General features: G+C 47.9%; 1 protein-coding gene across 3 annotated transcripts in view; it reads left to right on the top strand.

Moving 5' to 3' along the window:
* The first annotated feature begins 3,353 nt into the window (after positions 1 to 3,353).
* The window catches only part of COL27A1 (collagen type XXVII alpha 1 chain), a 164,554-nt gene continuing 151,262 nt past the window's right edge, over positions 3,354 to 16,645 (top strand). For 2 of the 3 annotated variants that reach the window (XM_052814846.1, XM_052814844.1), the window contains exons 1-2: positions 4,390 to 5,024; positions 14,366 to 14,436. In XM_052814846.1, the coding sequence (XP_052670806.1) occupies positions 4,969 to 5,024; positions 14,366 to 14,436 (127 nt within the window). In that variant the 5' untranslated portion in view covers positions 4,390 to 4,968. Of the gene's footprint in view, positions 3,521 to 4,389; positions 5,025 to 14,365; positions 14,437 to 16,645 lie in introns of those variants that run through there. The other variant, XM_052814845.1, reaches the window with a different exon arrangement.

The following is a 16,645-nucleotide window of genomic DNA, read 5'->3' as shown; positions in this document are numbered from 1 at the left end:
TGAACTTCCAAGCCACTGGAGGTGAGAAGTTCTCTAGATACCTGCCCATATCCTCCCACACGCTGTGCCACCCATGAATATCCAGCTTTGGGGCAGATCTCTGGGTGGTACTCTTAAAGAGCCTTTTTGTAGCCCTAAACAAGACCTGAAACATATTCAGGAGGCATAGCACTAACAGCACACTGGCTTGCGCATCCCAAGGATATTCAAAATTCTCAAAAGCTGTTGTAATTAGTTGGAAGGAGAGAAGGGAGGTGAACGGACAGGGGGAAGCATCCCCCCCGAATTCCCCATGGATTGGGTATAATTACCAATAAAATCCGATAGAAGGTGCCCAAAGTATGGAAATTATATCACTGCCCCATACAGATACCAGCTTAACCTCATGACCAGTGATGTAATCATTTCACAAGTCGACATTGCCCAGTACAGCAAAATGATAATCCTAATCACTCTCCCAGAGGTGAGAAACGTAACTACAGGCAATACATGGAGCATATAAGAACTTACAAAACGCCACCATGTAAACAAATGAACCAACATCGTGACTAACATCTATTTATCTAATAGAAGAAATGCGTATGACAAATTTGTTTCAACACGCTCTGGCCAGATCTGTCGTTATCTCAACCCTTCCTGCCTCATGTTGGGCGCCAAGAAGGACTGTCGTGGTTTCAGCCCAGCCGGTAACAAAGGACCACGCAGCTGCTCCCTCACTCCGCCCGCCCCCCTCCGGTGGGATAGGGAGGAGAATCGGAGGAGAGAAAAGGAAAAAAAAAAAAACAAAAAAACACGGAACCTCGAGGGTTGAGATAAGGGCAGTTTACTGGGACAACACACAAAAAAAAGAGAAGTTACAACAACAACAACGGTACTAATAAAAGAATATACCAAAGGAGTGATGCACAGTGCAACTGCTCACCACCCGGAACCCGACGCTCTGCCACTTCCCCCACTGAAAGTCGAGAGAGCTCCCCCCAGCCCACTCCCCATTTATATACTGAGCATGATGTCATATGGTATGGAATAGCTCCTTGGCTAGTTCAGGTCAGCTGCCCCGGCTGTGCCCCCCCCCACCTCCCAGGTTCCTGTAAAAATTAACTCTATCTCAGCTGAACCCAGGACAGCTAATTAAACTAGAACAGCCAACTCCAATTCCTTTTTTTTTTTTTTTTTCTTTTTTTCATTTCACTGCTGTGCTGATTTACTTCAGTTTATTTAGTGTTTTAAAATGGCTTCTATTTAAATTTGGAAGGGAAGAAAAATAAATCTGCTAAATATATTTCTATTCAGATCATATGTTGTGGCTTTTCTCTTTTTGAAGAATGAGGTCTAATTTTTGAACCTGAATTCACTTGGCACTAGTCTTGGCTTCAGCAACATTGGGTTTCCTTTTGTTTTAAACTAATTCCCTTTTTCCTACTGCTGGGCTACATTTATGTCTCTATGCTAGCAAAGCTTTTATGCATGTGTTTGGTTTGAAAGTGTTCATCTGAGCAAAGTTAAGTAAGTGTATTTGAGGATGGGGCTCTAAGTGTGTTTTATGGTGGTCCTTGGTGCAATGGTGTAGACCTGAAGCATTGCCAGTCCAGCTACCCATACACGTGCTATTTGCATACATGTTTGCAAAAAGATGCAGCTCATCTTTTTGCTTTCTTCTCTGTCCCTCCCTCTGGTAAGCCAGGGCCTTGCTCTTTTCTGGGTAGAGTGTGGTTTTTTGAGGGGAAGGAAGGTTACTAGATACTTGCTGCTTTTGGAAGAGAGAAAAGGTAGAAAAGAGCAGGAAGATATAAGGTGTACTTAACAGCACAGGAATTTCCACATGCTTTGCAAAGTATTTTTATAATAGATTAAAGCTTTATCTTAAACACTTAGGCTTGGCTAGAATATGTTTCTCAGTGAGGAATGCGTGACTGAGAAACATGGAAAAAACAGCTGGGGGAAAAAAAAGCTAAAAAAAATAGGGATTTTATGTGATTTCTGATGAGCTATGTGACTGCCTTTTGTCCCTTAAGTCCCAATCCTCAAAGCTGGTCTGGATGGGTTGTCTGAGCTCCTGGGCCTTCAGAGGGTTTTTGAGACAGGTTTCTCTGTGCATAGGAGTTTCTTACTAGTAGCTGGATGTGTAACTTAGCTGCACTCTTCTGAAAAGGTTTTCCTGAGGACAGTGGACAGTGAGGCTGTTAGTTATCTGCCCTAGTCATAACACTACTTGCTTCAATTTTTTGTTATTGTTACTTAAAACTTCATCTGTTACAGCAAGCAAGGAAGCAAAACGTAGATACTTCAGAGCTAAAGGTATGAATAAAATCTTATGCATATAGAAATTGGTAGATGCAAAACCACAGTCCCAGCAAGCAACCACAACTAAGTCAAATATATGTATTAAAGGAGAGAAGTCTTTAGCATGCATGGTAACAGAAGATGTCATGTCTACAGGAGATCTGATTTATGGTGGAAACCGTAATTTTGGCCACATTCTGAGGTCGTTTTTTTGAGTAAAACCTGCATTACCAAGTCAGGCCAGTGGGTCCTTAAATTTTCTGCTCTGAGTGTAACATCATTCCCCTCTAGGTTCAGGTGCTTGGTGGGTCGACGTTGATCCTGCTTGTGGCTGTATTTTCATGGGGAGTGTGTAAGTTTAGCGCCCATATCCAGGTTTGAGATGCTTTAGTTCTGAGACCCTGGGGTGGCTCCGCTTTGATGTGCAGACCGGTGCTGGTACTTCAGACCTGTGCTGGATGCTCAGCACCTCGCAGGACCTGTTCTTTGCCCTGTAGACCTTTCAGCCCAAGGACCTGCAGCCTGCCCTCCACCCTGGAGCAGCAGGGACCATGTAGCTCTTCACCCGCAGCCCTTCCCTCCCTCCTCCAGCTTCAGCCCTGCTCCGTGCCTTGCTGGTGGGATGCCCGGGGTGCCCCCCTGCCTCCCCATGCCTGCAGAGCAGCCCTGAACCTGCCCCTCGGAGGCTGGATCTGTGCTCATTAGCTGATGTTTGCTGAAATCGGATACCTGGGGCACCCCAGCCAGCGAGCGGAGTCCCCTGGCTGCAGCTATTTAAAAGGACAAGGGCAGCCTTCTAATTCCCACCTCTTTCCCATCCATGTCCCTCCCAGCGCCCGGTCCTAACCTCTCTTCTCTCCTGGATCCCTGCAGCATCCATGACCCACGAGTGGAGCGACGGCCCGAGGGGGACCTGCCCGCACCAGTCCTGGGGAAGGATTATCTGTTGAACTTGGGGGAACCTCAGCCTTGCCAGAAAGCCTTGGCTCGCTCACGGCCCGTGAGCCTGGCAGGCACTCGCTGGCTTCCAGCACAGGAGACACCTTGAGACTGAAGGGGAAGGAGGGAGGAAAGGGTTTGGTGTTTTAGGGGGTTTTTTTCTCCTTTTGCTTTTTTTTTTTAATTATTATTATTATTTTATAAGAAGTAGAAATTGTTGTAAGCTGCTGGGGCAAATGAATGCCAATGAACGCAGGGCTGCGAGGAGACGGTGCACAGCCTCTTGCCTCGCTGCAAAGTAAGTGCCCAAGGCAGAGATGCTGTGCAAGGGGGAAGGGAGCAGGGCTGAGGGGGCGCCCAGGGGTGCAGGGAGGAGGTGGGAGGGCACCACCGGTGTGGTGGGCTGCCCTCACCTGCGTGAGGGAATCCTATGGAGCTGAGGGGCTTGCTGCGTCCTGGTGTGGACAAGAGGGATCTGCCTGTCACCCTGGGGCGTGCACGGTGGCCGGGTCCTAGCTCGGTGGGACTTTGCAAGAGCTGGAAGAGGAGGGGGCATAGGGATGCAGGTTTTATCCACCCACAAAAGTCCCCTCTCCTGGCAGAGCTGGCTAAGTGGACTTGGGATCTGATTTACTTCGATGGACCTTGCATAAGAAAACTCATTCCCCTCTCCCTGTCCTCCGGGCTGTGGCTTCCACCACTTGGTGCTGGAAGGAGAGGGGGCTCTGGAGATGCCCCATATGCAGTCCCCTGTCCCCCCCCCCTCCCTGTGGAGCCAGGGCGAGGACGCAAGCAGGGGCAGGGGGAGGCTTTTCTCCTGCAAGCCTGAGACCCCTCCACAGGCTCCCAACTGCCTCCGCCAAGCGCTGAGCCCGAGGGAAAAGCTGTGTCAGGTACCTTATAACAGGGGACCTTTGCTAGCCCGTGGTAAGGTGGGTCGAAGCCAGCTTGGGCAGAGGGCTCATGGCCCCCGGCAGGTGAGCGCAGCGGAGCAGCAATCTCCGTTAGCAGCCTCCCCCAGACCAGCGGCCTGTGCGTTTCCTCCACGGAGCCTGGAAGGGGTCTTCGATCACTTCTCTGCAGCTCTTGTGGCCAAAAGAGTTTCTTTTTTTTAATTATTTATTTACTTTGTATTATTTTTTGTAAGTGCTTCAGTGTTACAGAGGAGGGCAGCAGAGAGAGGCAGCAGGGACATCCTTAAATAATTTTCATTTCTCAAAATCTGCCTTTTCCTCTTCTCTCTAAGTCCAGAGGAGAGATCCTTGGGGGGGTGGGAGGCACATCTGCACTGCAAATAAAAATAATAATTACAACCACCAACCAAACAACAAAAAAAAGTAACAGCTAAGAAAAAACACTTTAAATCAAGAACTTTGGAAATCAGAGATCACAGAAATTGTACTATTAAGGGGGAAAAAAAAAAAAAGAGGCAAGAAATCCAGCGACCATGGGCCAGCCTGGCTTCCTAGCGTGTACTTTCTGTTCTCTCTCCTTTTTCCCAAGGTAATTGCAGTCTGCCGAGAGGGAGTTAAATGGGATTAAAAGATCTGTGTAAGCAAAAGGACCCAGAAGAGAAGGAGGAAGGAGTGAGCCGTCCGGGCCAGGGGGTGTCTTTGACACAGCTGAGCCCCTTAGAGAGGCAGAGAGCTGAGCTCCTGGGAAGGATGTACCCACAAACCAGCCTGTCCCCCTTTTTCTGATGGATTGCCGCAAAAATTGCCCGAAAGAGACAATGCACTAAACGTGATGGAGCCGGAATCAGAGCCGGTCTCCAGACTCAGAGCTACAGCAGCAGGCAGGGGGTGAGTACAAAGTCCGACTTCTCCTGGCGCTGGGGAAGGGCATCCCGGGCGGGGATGGGGGTGCCCGGGGAGCCGGGGGATCCCGGGAGGGCTGCGGGAGGGGAGAGCCGGCCGAGAGGGGAGCTCCGCTCCAGGGTGGCTGGGGATGGGGTGGGGGAAGACATTCCTTCTGCCAGGGGATGATGTGAAAACTCCTGGGCTGGAGAAGAGAATGGGCTGGGAGAGAAGGGAGGCCACGCTGGAGCAGAAGGGTGGGAATGGGCTTGGGGTGTGCGGAAAGGGGTGAGAGCGGGGGGCTCGGGGCCGGGAAGGGCAGGAGGAAACCCCCCCCCCTCCATTCCCACGTACCGTGGAAAGGAGCTCCCAGCCCGGGAACTGGTCCGGGGGTGGGCGCCGGTTTTGCACCCACGCGAGATGCAGGAACGGGCAATTCCACCTCCCCGCTCCCCCTCGCACACCTACACCCTTGCCGGGCAGGGGCAGGGGGGCAGGTTCCCCAGCCCCTCCTGGGAGCGGGGTTGGGGGGGAAATGCTGCTCCCTGGCCCTGTCCCGCAGGGATGTGGGGGCACGAGTACCTGGAGATCGGCGCCGCGGTCCTCCGGGAAGTGGGAGAACCATGGGAAGGGCTGAGGCACGGTCAGAGAGGCAGGCGGGTGCCTGGTGGCATGCTCTTCATGTGTTCAATATACACACGCGTGCACAAATACATCTTTCTGTCTATATATGTGTATATATCAAAAATTACAGCACACCGCCTGCCCGTCCTCTTCCTCGCACAGCTGGGACCAGCTTTTACTATTTTCATTGTTAAATTTGTTGTTGTTGTTATTTTCCTGGGGACTAGCAAAGGGTTAATCCCTCTGGTTGCGTTGTCGGATGTAATGATGATTTACCGACACTCCCTTGGAAAGACTGGGATTCTTCTGCCTGGCAGTTTGAAAAAGTTGTGTACAGGATCCCTCTGCTTCTGCCAGGCTCGGCTGGGCTGCGAGATGGGATGAAAGGGTGGAAACGGGACGAGGAGATTTGGGGGTACCCCCCTCCCTTCTACCCCGAGGGTCACCCCGCTCCTGGCAGCCGCCCCTTTAGCGCAGCGCCGGGGTTTGGACGTGGATGAATGTGCAGTTTCCTTTGTAGGCTGAGTGCACGCTCGCCCTGCCTGCATGTGTCTGTGTGTAAAGTTCTGTGGAGAGATCACAACTGCTGCCAGGGGCTGCAAGCAGCTCTCCTTGAGAAGTTTTGTGTGTTTACTCATAAGGACTGAATTTCAGTGCTTTGGGGGGGGGGGGGGGGGGGGGAGTTGCACGGATGGCTGTGGCATGCCTGGAGATGCTGGTAACTGCAGTGTCTCCCAGTTGCACGTCTTAATGTTGGGCATGGTCTGGAGTGAACTGCCTGCCTGGGACCGTGCGAGGGTGGCTGTCAAAAATAGAGAAGGTGAAAGGGGAACAAGCAGATAAAGATTCCTTTGAAAGACAGAGAGGAGCGCGGCACCGCAGCGAGGGGAAGGGAAGGGCCCTGATGCTGGGGAGATGCTTGGCACGAGGCACAGCCGCTGCACAGAGAACCAACTTGTGAGCATGATGGAGAAGTTGACCACAATCATACTACGGATGAGGACAGGGAGATCCTGCTCAAGTGCCAGGGCAAATCAGACCCTGCTGAGGACAGGGTTAGGAAACAGGGACCCAGGAGAAGGCAGCGTGGCTGCCTGCTCTCCGGAGGTCTATACCTCATTTTGCATCTCGGTGTCCCAGGCTAGCACTGTGCACGGCTGCACGAGGTTGAGTGTTGCAGTGCCTTGGGAAATCTGCGCTTTGGTCTTTTCTGGGGACTCTGAATATGTGCGCCTTTTGTTCTCAGGATCTCCTCTGGCTTAAATACCTCACCAGCGTGCTGCTGATCCATTCCCTCCTCAGCAGAGGTCGCTTGCTACCCTTTGCATTATCTCCAGATGGGTTTTTGGTGCTGGGTTTTGATTTGCTTGGCAGGGTTGAGTGCTGTGCATCCTACCATCCCCACAGCTGGATGTTCCTGTTGAGGCCGTTAGTCTTGGAGAGGGTTCTCTGAGCCCAGAGCTGGCTTGTGCCTGGGCTTACCAGGCCACCCTTGTGCCACCGACTCTTCCTCAGGGTGGTTGAGGGTTGTGCTGCCTGAAGGCAGCTTGTAATGGGAACTTTCTGATGCATTCTCACGTGGCACTGGGGATCCCGCGTGTCCCAGTGCTCCTGCAGCATCCTCCGGAGCGGGGCTGGTGGCTGAGGAGCTGCCAGACGTGCAGGAGACCCCTGGACGGGAGTGGGAGGGCTGGCTCACCAGGGAAGGAGAAGCAGTTGCAGAGTGTGCTGAAGCCTTGTCCTGGCTCGAGCAGGCAAAGCTTGTAAAACCAGAAGAACAGAAAGTTTTACAGTCTTTGAGAGCTTAAAATGCTTCTCTTGATCGTTTCCGTTGATGCATTTTTAGTGAGCACAGGCTCACTAAACCACAGAAGAAGGTTTCGCATTCAGCTGTGCATTGAAGATGTGTCCAGACCGTAGTAGCACTTGTGCTGTTCAGCTGTGGTTGTGCCACCTTGGCTCCTTCCAGCCCCAGTGCCACATGCTGGCCATGGAGGAAGCTTGCTTCATGTTCCTGAGGCCTCCGATGGGTGCCTGCTTGCTGTCACAGCCCTGGATTGTTGGTGTAATGCTGCTCTGGGGCTGCCTGGCTCATGTGCTGGATGAGAAAGCCACACACGTGGTGGTACAGCACCCATCTGGCACCACCAAGGGGGGTCAGCCCCTGGGAAGGCCTGAAAGGGCTGCAGGAAGGCACAGCTCCTGTTTTAAGAGGAAAAGACCATTGCATGCAAGCCGGGCAGGTGATCTGGGGACAAATTATGGCACTGCTGGACAAATTCAGCAATGGGAGCAATAGGCAGGCAAATGCTGTGTGTGTGCGGGGTGCCTCTGGGTAGAGAGGAGGCAATTACACAGCCTCCTGGAGCTGTGTCCCAGGAGGGAAGGGCAGTGTCACAGCCAGGGGTTACAAACTGAGGTCCAGCATCCAGGTCTCCCCTCTCCCGCTGCCTCGATGTGCGTCTCTGAGCAGGTCCTTTTAATAAATCTCCAGTTTCATCCTCTTTCTGCAATAAGTTGAGGGGATAAAATCTGCCCTGCTTGAGAACAGTGTTTATAGAGGTTACATTATTGACGGAGGGTTGCTCAGGTCTTGTGGTGAGGAGGTTGTAGGAAATCTCTGACCGGAGACAGACACAGAGCATGTAGGTTTTTTTCCCCTCTCTCTTTCTTTGCCAATTTGTTGGGGGCATAGGTAGAAATGATGGACGCTTACTGAAGTGCAAATGGAAACAATGGGGAATTCTATACGGCTCTGCCAAACCCCATTCACAAAATGAAGGAATGCAAAGGCGTTTGTTGGAAGGACAAAAAAGGAGTTAGATGACAGATCACGCTTAGCACTTCTGTTTGTCGAGGGCTCCAGTTGCTAACTGAGAACACAAAGGCAAGGGCCAGTAGTGAGTGTTGTCACTTCACACAGCAGCAAAGTCAATAACCCAGACAGACAGGGGTGATGAGCAAAGAGGAAACCAAGTAATGGGTTGTCAGGAAAGATCCCCCATTGTAGAAAGTTGCTGGGAGGTATCTGGGAGGGTATCTGAGTCATCACAGCCCTGTCAGTCAGTCTTGCATCTAGCAGGTGAGGAAGCAGGTTGTCACCGGCAGGAGCTCAGAGGAGCTGATTAGCTCTGGGCCAGCTTTGTGCCATGAATACACAAGCTCTGGTTCCTAATTAGGAGGACAAGGACCAGTGGTTTGAGACCCATTGGCCCTCCGTCTGCAGATATCAGCATAAACCCTTGGAAGAACAAGGTGTGAGGTGTCTGCAGGAGGGAGGGTTGGCCACACTGACGCTTCATCTGCATGCTCTGCGTACTGCAGGTCTGCGTTTCCCTCTGGAGGAATCCTAAGAGGAGCTATAAGTGCTGGGGGAGCAAATACCAGGCCTTTATGCATCCAGACCCTCCTGGTTCCTGGCTGATGTGCAGGCTTTTAGGAGAGCAAAGCTTCTTTGCAGTACTTGAGACCTACTGCTGTACCATTGCCAGGAGCTGAGGTCCCTCCCCTTTGTGAATACGATTCCTCCCTTTCATCGGGCCCCAGTGGGTCGCTCTTTCGCTACCAGGGGCCTCCTCCAAAGGAAGCAGCAGCTTTTTCTGGGCCACAGTTGCCAAAGCCCTGAGACAGACCTCTACAGGCACAGCACTAAGGGCATTTTCATCCTGAATTAAGATTAGATTTGGCAGAAATGGTGCCAGAGAAACCGTGGGAATTTCTGGGTTTGCACACCCGCTCCAAACTCTGGGGCAGGGTGGAGGAATTCAGACGTTCCTGTTCAGGATCAGCCCAAGGATGGGTCGGCGGAGTCTGGCCTAGAGAGTTTCCCATCCTAGGGAGTTTCCCTGTTTGGGCTACTGGGGTCTCCAGTAATAATGGTGGGACAATCTTTGAAACTCTCTGCTTTGCACTCTGCTCAGAGTGCTGTTAAAGCTCAGGCAGCCACACTGATGTCCCACTTTATCTTCTCCCCTTATGGCTGCATGTGCAATGAATTTCTAGTTGTCATCTGAAGATCTGTTTTGATAAACACATGCCTAGGAGCAGTGGATTCTGGATGTGTTGCGTACTTGATGCTGGATGATATTTTGGGGGAGTTTTTGAACATTAAAATCTTATAGAGGGGTACTGATTTTCATTCTTCCCCGCTTAATATTGACAGTTTCTAGATCACTCTTAGATTTCTCAGTATTTTTAAATGACCATGGAAATGTATCTATCTGGGCCATATCTGCTTGTCTTAAAAATGTAGATGGTGAACGGGGGTTAAAAATGAATACCATCTCAGACATCTCAGAAACTCTCCCCTTAGCATGCTGGGTTTTGCAACAGTGTCTGTGTACACCAGACAAAATCTTTGACTGGAAGTGTAAATCAATAGCTGGTCTATACTGCAGAAAAGGTCCAGCAAAGGACTATGCAGGGTCAATACAGGGACATCTACATAACTATAGGTTCCCATTGCTCTCTTCAGAAACTGAGGGTGAGAGGAGAAATAACATATTTTCCAGAAGCCCAGAAAAGAGAGTCTGCTCTGCAAAGGATGATACTAGTACAAAATAAGATTTCTACCCCAAAAAGCTGGGAGTGGAATCAATGCCATCGTGCAATTTAAAGCCTCGGTATGTAGGTTGTGATTTTTGTTTCCTGTTGACTATCAAAACTGCTGGGTGTCTTATGAAATATCATCTCTAGTCATGTGCAGAGGATCTTAAGCAGCATAGACATTTTCTCCTTTTAAGATACACTGTCTGATCTACAGTTAGAAATGTAGCTTTGCCTTTCTTGAAAAGCAATTTTCAGCATCCAGCTGGCTTTCTGGTCTTTTGGACAGAAAAAAATGCACCTGAATGGAGGGGGGGGGGAAATCATTTTTCCACCCTGCAAGAATGTTTGCAATTTCAAAGACATTTCCCCACTGTAAATGAGGGAGAAAACAAAAAAAAAAGAATTAAATGCTGCTTTGGGCCCCTCTAACATTTTCTTCAGCTTCAACCCATCATCTAAGCAAACAAGATGTCAAAATCATTTGGACTTCTTTTTATAAGGCAGAGGCAAATCTTTTAATTTAAAAAAGCTGAAATTGTTCCAACCAATTCCAGAAATTGTGAAGCGGAGAATTAGCTGATCACAACTATTTTACAGATTGCTTCAGCTTTGTCAGACTTGCACTTTTTTGAGGAAAATTCCTGACCAAGTCTTCCTTAGAGGCTATTGTCTTACTATTGTCCTTAGTTCAGTGTAGTGCTTTATTCCAGTGGTTGTCAGGTAAGAACCGGTATGTTCAACAGGATTTTTCCTTTACTTTTGCTCTTGAGGTTGCCACCCTGAATGTGACTTTACTGGGGCTGTAGCAGCAAGACACGCTGTGCACAAGCCACCTGGAGACGTGATAACTCTTCTTTAGCCTCCAAGTCACAACTTGCTGCTCTCAGAAGTCTGATCTTTCAATGCTCAGTAAGAAGATGGCAAGTGAGTCTGGAAGCTGAAAATGCAGGGCACAGTTTTGCAATTGTATGCTGATTAGCAGCTGTGATTTCAACAGGTCTCTGGATTGGTGCATACCACCATGTGCAGGGACCTCCTGCCTGTCCTGAAGCCCCAGCAGAAGTGGTGCCTAGACCTTCTGGTTGCTTTTTGTAGGAACTCCTCAGGATGTTTATTCTTGGCTGCTACCTGCATGCACATGGTCCTCACTGGGAAGATGCCAAAATCACCATTAAGGCTGAGAAGTGTTATTACCAGTTTTCACGCTTCTCTGTCCCTCTCCGTTGTCTTTTGCTTTGTGCTTTTGGCACTGATTGGTTCCCATGGGCTGATCACAGGAGTTCGCAAAAAGTAGCATAGCAAAATTAAGCTGTAGTCAGTAGCTTCAGTTTGCTATAAAAGGAGTTTGTCTGCACTGGTAAACTTTTAGGGTTCACGTGAGCTTATATCATACGTATTTAGGGGCACTTCTTCACCTAGTGACTATAGCAGTGGGATCCTCATTCTGGTCTTCATAGGCCCTATGCAATAAAAGAAATAAATGCTTTTAGTGGGTACCTCTTGATAGAGTCTCTGTGGAAATCACTGGTTGTGGGAAGAAACCGAGATGAAGGCAAGGTGGGTTTGATAGCTCTATATAAGGAGAAAAATCTTCTTTTACTATTGCTGCTCAAGCTGCTTATGCAATCCTGTCACTGCAGAATTGTAACGGAAAAAGAGCCTGCATTATAAAATCCTGCAATAATTAACAGCCCCATCAGTCACAGGTCTGCCATTTGGAAGCTGCTTTTGCTTTTTCCATTAAGTTGGTAAATTTTGCCAAAGTGTTTTTCTTCAGTGTTTTGGCACTCGGCCCCACTCTCAACTCTTACAGTATTGGCTGTGCAAGGGGTCCAGGAGCAAGGCTGAGGCCAGCTGGATCCCATGCTGCCCATTCGTCTCCTTTATAGCCCCGTCAGTGTCACCGGAATGAAATTACGTGCTGGATTTTCCCCTAAGGCTTGTTCCCCTCACTGTGTTGGTCAATAGGGACTTTGGAAGCAAATTTGGGTTGTGAAGGTACCCCTCCAAAAAAAGATCTGGACTTCAGTGAGGTCTGGTGTGTGCACCAGTGTTTGTACATAGCTGTGTACAAATCTGATCCTCACCAGAGAAAAGGTGTTCTTAATGCTTGGGACTCCTGCTGCCCTTGGTGTTCTCATCGTGTTGGTCACCCCTTTCCCCTTGTCTTCCTGTGCTCTCATCAGGCGGTCAAACGCGGTTGATACCCAACAAGGTCTGTGCTCCATGCACACATGGAATTGCGTCCGCATCTTAAAACTCCATTGCTCCTTTGGAGGTGAGCACAGAAAGGCAGGTCTTCCTTTGAAGTGGATTTTAGCCTCTTAAGTCAGAAAAAGACTTCTGCTAGAGGTGGCTATGAAGAATCATACTATTCTCCTTCCTTTCCTACATTCCCTGAATGAACTGGGACACCAGCTGTCCTTGGACTCAGCAGTGTCTTCAGCCCAACAGCTGTGTCCCATGGGATGAAGTGGGCAGAAAACAACCAAGTCTCCCCAGCTGGAGAACATAGATAGTGAGGGTTTCCTGGTTAGCATATGGCTGGCTATAGAACATGGTGGAAGAATACTGTGATTTGGCTCTTCCAAGCTATTGTTCCTTCATGCATAAACTAAAGCAGCCCCAGAGCTCCTGAAATGAGCAGCGCAGTGTCAGGGTAATGGAAACAGCAAATAATGATGTGGTTCATCTCATTTGTTTCCCAGCCGATGTGGGGCCGCTCCGGTATTTTGTCCCGTCAAGCCTTAAAATATTAGTTAGTGGCTGGATTCCTGCATGGATTTTTACATTCAAGGCCAGGTTTCCCCACTGATGTGTAAATCACTGTGGCTTCATTTTAGCTGTGGGAAAGGGTCTCCTTCACTGGTGAGGGTCTGGCCCAGAGTAATACACTGTCTCAGAGGATGCTTTCTTGTGCTAAAGCTGAGGCTTGATGGCAGGAGAAGAGTGGTCTCTAATCCCATTTGATAAATTATTTGTCTTTGCCAGATCTGAAGAGAGGAGCAGGCAGCACTTTGGCATTGCTTTGCATATCCCAGTGTTCACACTGGCTTGGCTGAAATGAAGAAAAACCTGTGGATGTCCCACACTGCTTTCTTCTGGCTGAGAACTTCTGTAGTTTACATTTTTGTCTCTGTTCCTCCAGCAGCCCTTGCTGATCAAGCTGTTAAATATCTCTAAAAGATGAGGGAATTCAATCTTCAAACTTTCCACTGACAGTTTTAAGTGAGCTTAACCAAGGAGTTTCCTATGTTCGTTATTTGGCTACAAATCAAGGAAGTTGGTGGGGGAAGGGGGAGTTTCAGCTACCTTTCTGGGCAAAGTTTTCCTCTCTGCTGCTGTTTTCAATGGCACTTGAAGGCTTAAAGTTGAGCTAACAGAAAGGTTTGTCCAATTCCGTCTCAGGCGTGAAAGGGTCTGCGAGAGTACTTTGCTTGGGAGTCTGCAGCACTCTCACTTTCTAAAATTTCCTTCCATACCCAGCTAATGAGAAAGTCATTAGTGGCAACAGCATAGGATGCTGAGTGGTTATGAGCTGCTCCCATCTTTGCATCAGGGTGTAAAAAGAGGAATAGATCCATGTAGGATTTTGTATGTTTAGAATATTTTTAAGCATGTAGTAAAGCATTAGGACTCAGAAATTTTTTGCTGAGATGCAGGTGACATGTCACTGCATGTCAGCCCGTTTTCTACCCGTGTCCTCATAGATGCACATGCGTTCCTGGCATGTCTTTTGACCTTCCAGTTTTGAATTATTTCTCCATCTTCTTGCATTTCTGACGTTCTGTCCAAGATGGGGTGAGTGCCAAGGAGTAGCAGTAGTGAAGGGACTGCTGATCTGGCACTGATGACCCTGCATCTCGAAACACTGGTCTGGTCCTTGTTCAAGGCTTGATCCTTGATCAACAGTTCCTCGAATACCAGTGGGAAAACCTTCCACTGAATTCAGTGGGCTTTAGATGACTTAAAAGTAGCAAAATGAGATCTCAGTCAGAAGCAAGTGCTGTTCTGCTGAGCACTCATTCTCTACTTCCCAGAGACATGTGGACACTGCCACTGACTTTGCTAAACTTGTGATCAAGGAAAAGACCCTTAACAGGGGCGGGGGGGGGGCTAGTTTTTGTTACTAATGTTGTAGAAACTCATTATTTTTTCTTCTTTTCCAATTTTAGGGGATTCTGCTTTCTCTGGACTATATTATGTTTTACCTGGTTCCTGGGACTCACACAAGGAAATTCTGAAGGTAAACTGCACTTTTTTTTCTGTCCTCTTTCAACCAAAGTAAAAGCCAAGTGCTTTGGTATCAGTTTGGGACCATCATTTAATAATGTCTGAGCCTAGTGCACAGAAATGAATGCATTTATTGCTGATCATTGCAGTACTGATGATACAGATGACGCAGTTAACAGCTGGCAAAAGAACCAGTTTTTTACAGGTGATTACGTGCCCCACAGGATTTTCAGAAGTGCCTGTCTGTCTGGTGGAACTGGTGGGAATGAAGCACTTCGGTGTGTCTAAAATGTCACTGGCATCTACCTGCACTTGCTAGTACTTAACTGCTTTTAGAAAGTGCCCCCTGAGGCTGGCGCATTAAGGAATTAAGTGTCTCTGGCAGACAGGTTTTTCCTTGACTTGAATGCAACCCGATCATGCCTGTGCAGTCACATAGGATGTTGTGCATAAAGAAATGATGTAAGTTCTAAAAGTAAAAGCAAATTTAAGGGAGAAGAATTCCACAGGGGTGGTTGATAGTAGAATGACTGTCTGGCTCAGTCCCTGTGCAGTAGGGGAAGTATTCTATAGGGGAGTGATGATACAACTTCACCCTGTCTTTATACCTCTTCTCTGGGTGTCCCCTCCCAGTGCTGCTGGGGACAGGACAAAAGTTTGGGGTACAATAATCAATGATCCCATAAGAGGAGATAGAATGCTTCAGAGTCAACAAAAATAAAAATAAATTCATCTCTCACAGTTGGTAGTGGGAACTGAGCATCTCTGCAACATCTGTTTTTAAAGAAGCCATCTCCTCTTAAAATAGTAACACCTCTTCCACATGGATGTTTTACACGGGTATATACTGGAACTGAAGAGCTTCCTCTGCAATCAGTAGACAATAAGTGGACTAGCAGGCTCTAGGGCTCTCCTCTTACTCTCCAAAACATGAAGGAAAAATAGAAAGTTGGTCAATGCTCAGCTGTAAGCCAGCCCGTGGAGCACTTTTTAGGGGGGGGGAAGAAAATACATCCCTGCCATCAGCAATTTTGAAAAATGTAATATTTTCCAAATTCTGCTTCAATGTGAAAGAGGTGAACATCTGGCTGAATTACTTAGTCAAGCAGTTTTCAGAGCAAGTTTTATGTCAGCTCATAAAGAGGCAGAACAAATACTGTGTCTTGGCATCTCTTTTTTTCAAGTAGATTTTAATGTGCTGTTTAGATTCATCTCTATCCATCATTTTACTCCCATGATAATTATGGGATCGTGCCATGTCTTTTGATTTGTTACCATCAATCTAAAGGAAACTCTTTCACTTCGCTGTTATTGCATTACCTTAGTGTGGCAGATAAGTCCCTTCTGAGATACTTCCTCTGTGATAAAAGAATTTTAAAAGTCTTGCTTGGTTGCCCCACAATCAGAGACAGGCTCCTCTTCTGGGTGCCAGAAAGTAAAAACTTCTAAGGAAGCAAAGGCTGTAAGGAAACATTGGTGACTTGAGACTGTATTATCACTCAGGATTTTCAAACATGAGATTTACAAAAGCAGTAAGAGTTTGTTCATAGATCTGTGTGAGGATGAAATTAAGCCAATGCCGTGGGCTTTTGAAAACACTGTAGTTATTACTATAAGGCTTAGGGGTCTTCCTGCACACTGGAAAATCAGGGAACGCAGAGGATGATTTTTCCATAAGTGTTACAAATCCAAAAGATCATGAGGTTAGTGAGTTCATCTGATGTGCACTGACTAAGGGTCTGGGCAGTAACTTTTGGAAATGTAGCGTTTATTCAACCCAATTTTAGCTGTGGGCATCACATCTCAGCTGCTGGAATCTAGGAAGCTGCAAGTTATTTCTCTCCTGCCTTTTGGCTTCTTTTTCTTATAAAGCTTTTTGCGTGGGGGAAGGGGAAGGGAAAGAAAGGGATGGGAAGGAGGACAATAAAACATTTTATCCTCTCTTTCAGAGATGATCATGTGGTTGTTCAAGACTCTGTGCATCTTACTTCATGCATAGAGTCTGCTAGAAAAGTTTTTCCCAGTTGCTCAAATGTTGCTACAGAAATGTTGCAACTGTCTTCAAGGCACCTGGGACCAGGCAGCTCTAAGTGAATGGTTTTTTAAATAATGTGTTTTGATGGAAAAATCCACAGAGGAAAAAATTTGAAGGGGAAAAAATGCTTTGCTAAACTTGGAGCTACTTAAGGAAGCCAAAATTACCTTGCATTTTATGTTAGTTG

Source organism: Harpia harpyja, chromosome 19 (assembly GCF_026419915.1).
Source record: "Harpia harpyja isolate bHarHar1 chromosome 19, bHarHar1 primary haplotype, whole genome shotgun sequence".
NCBI lineage: Eukaryota > Metazoa > Chordata > Aves > Accipitriformes > Accipitridae > Harpia > Harpia harpyja.
Note: the sequence above shows the minus strand (reverse complement) of the source record. Positions and strands in the feature narration are given on the sequence as shown.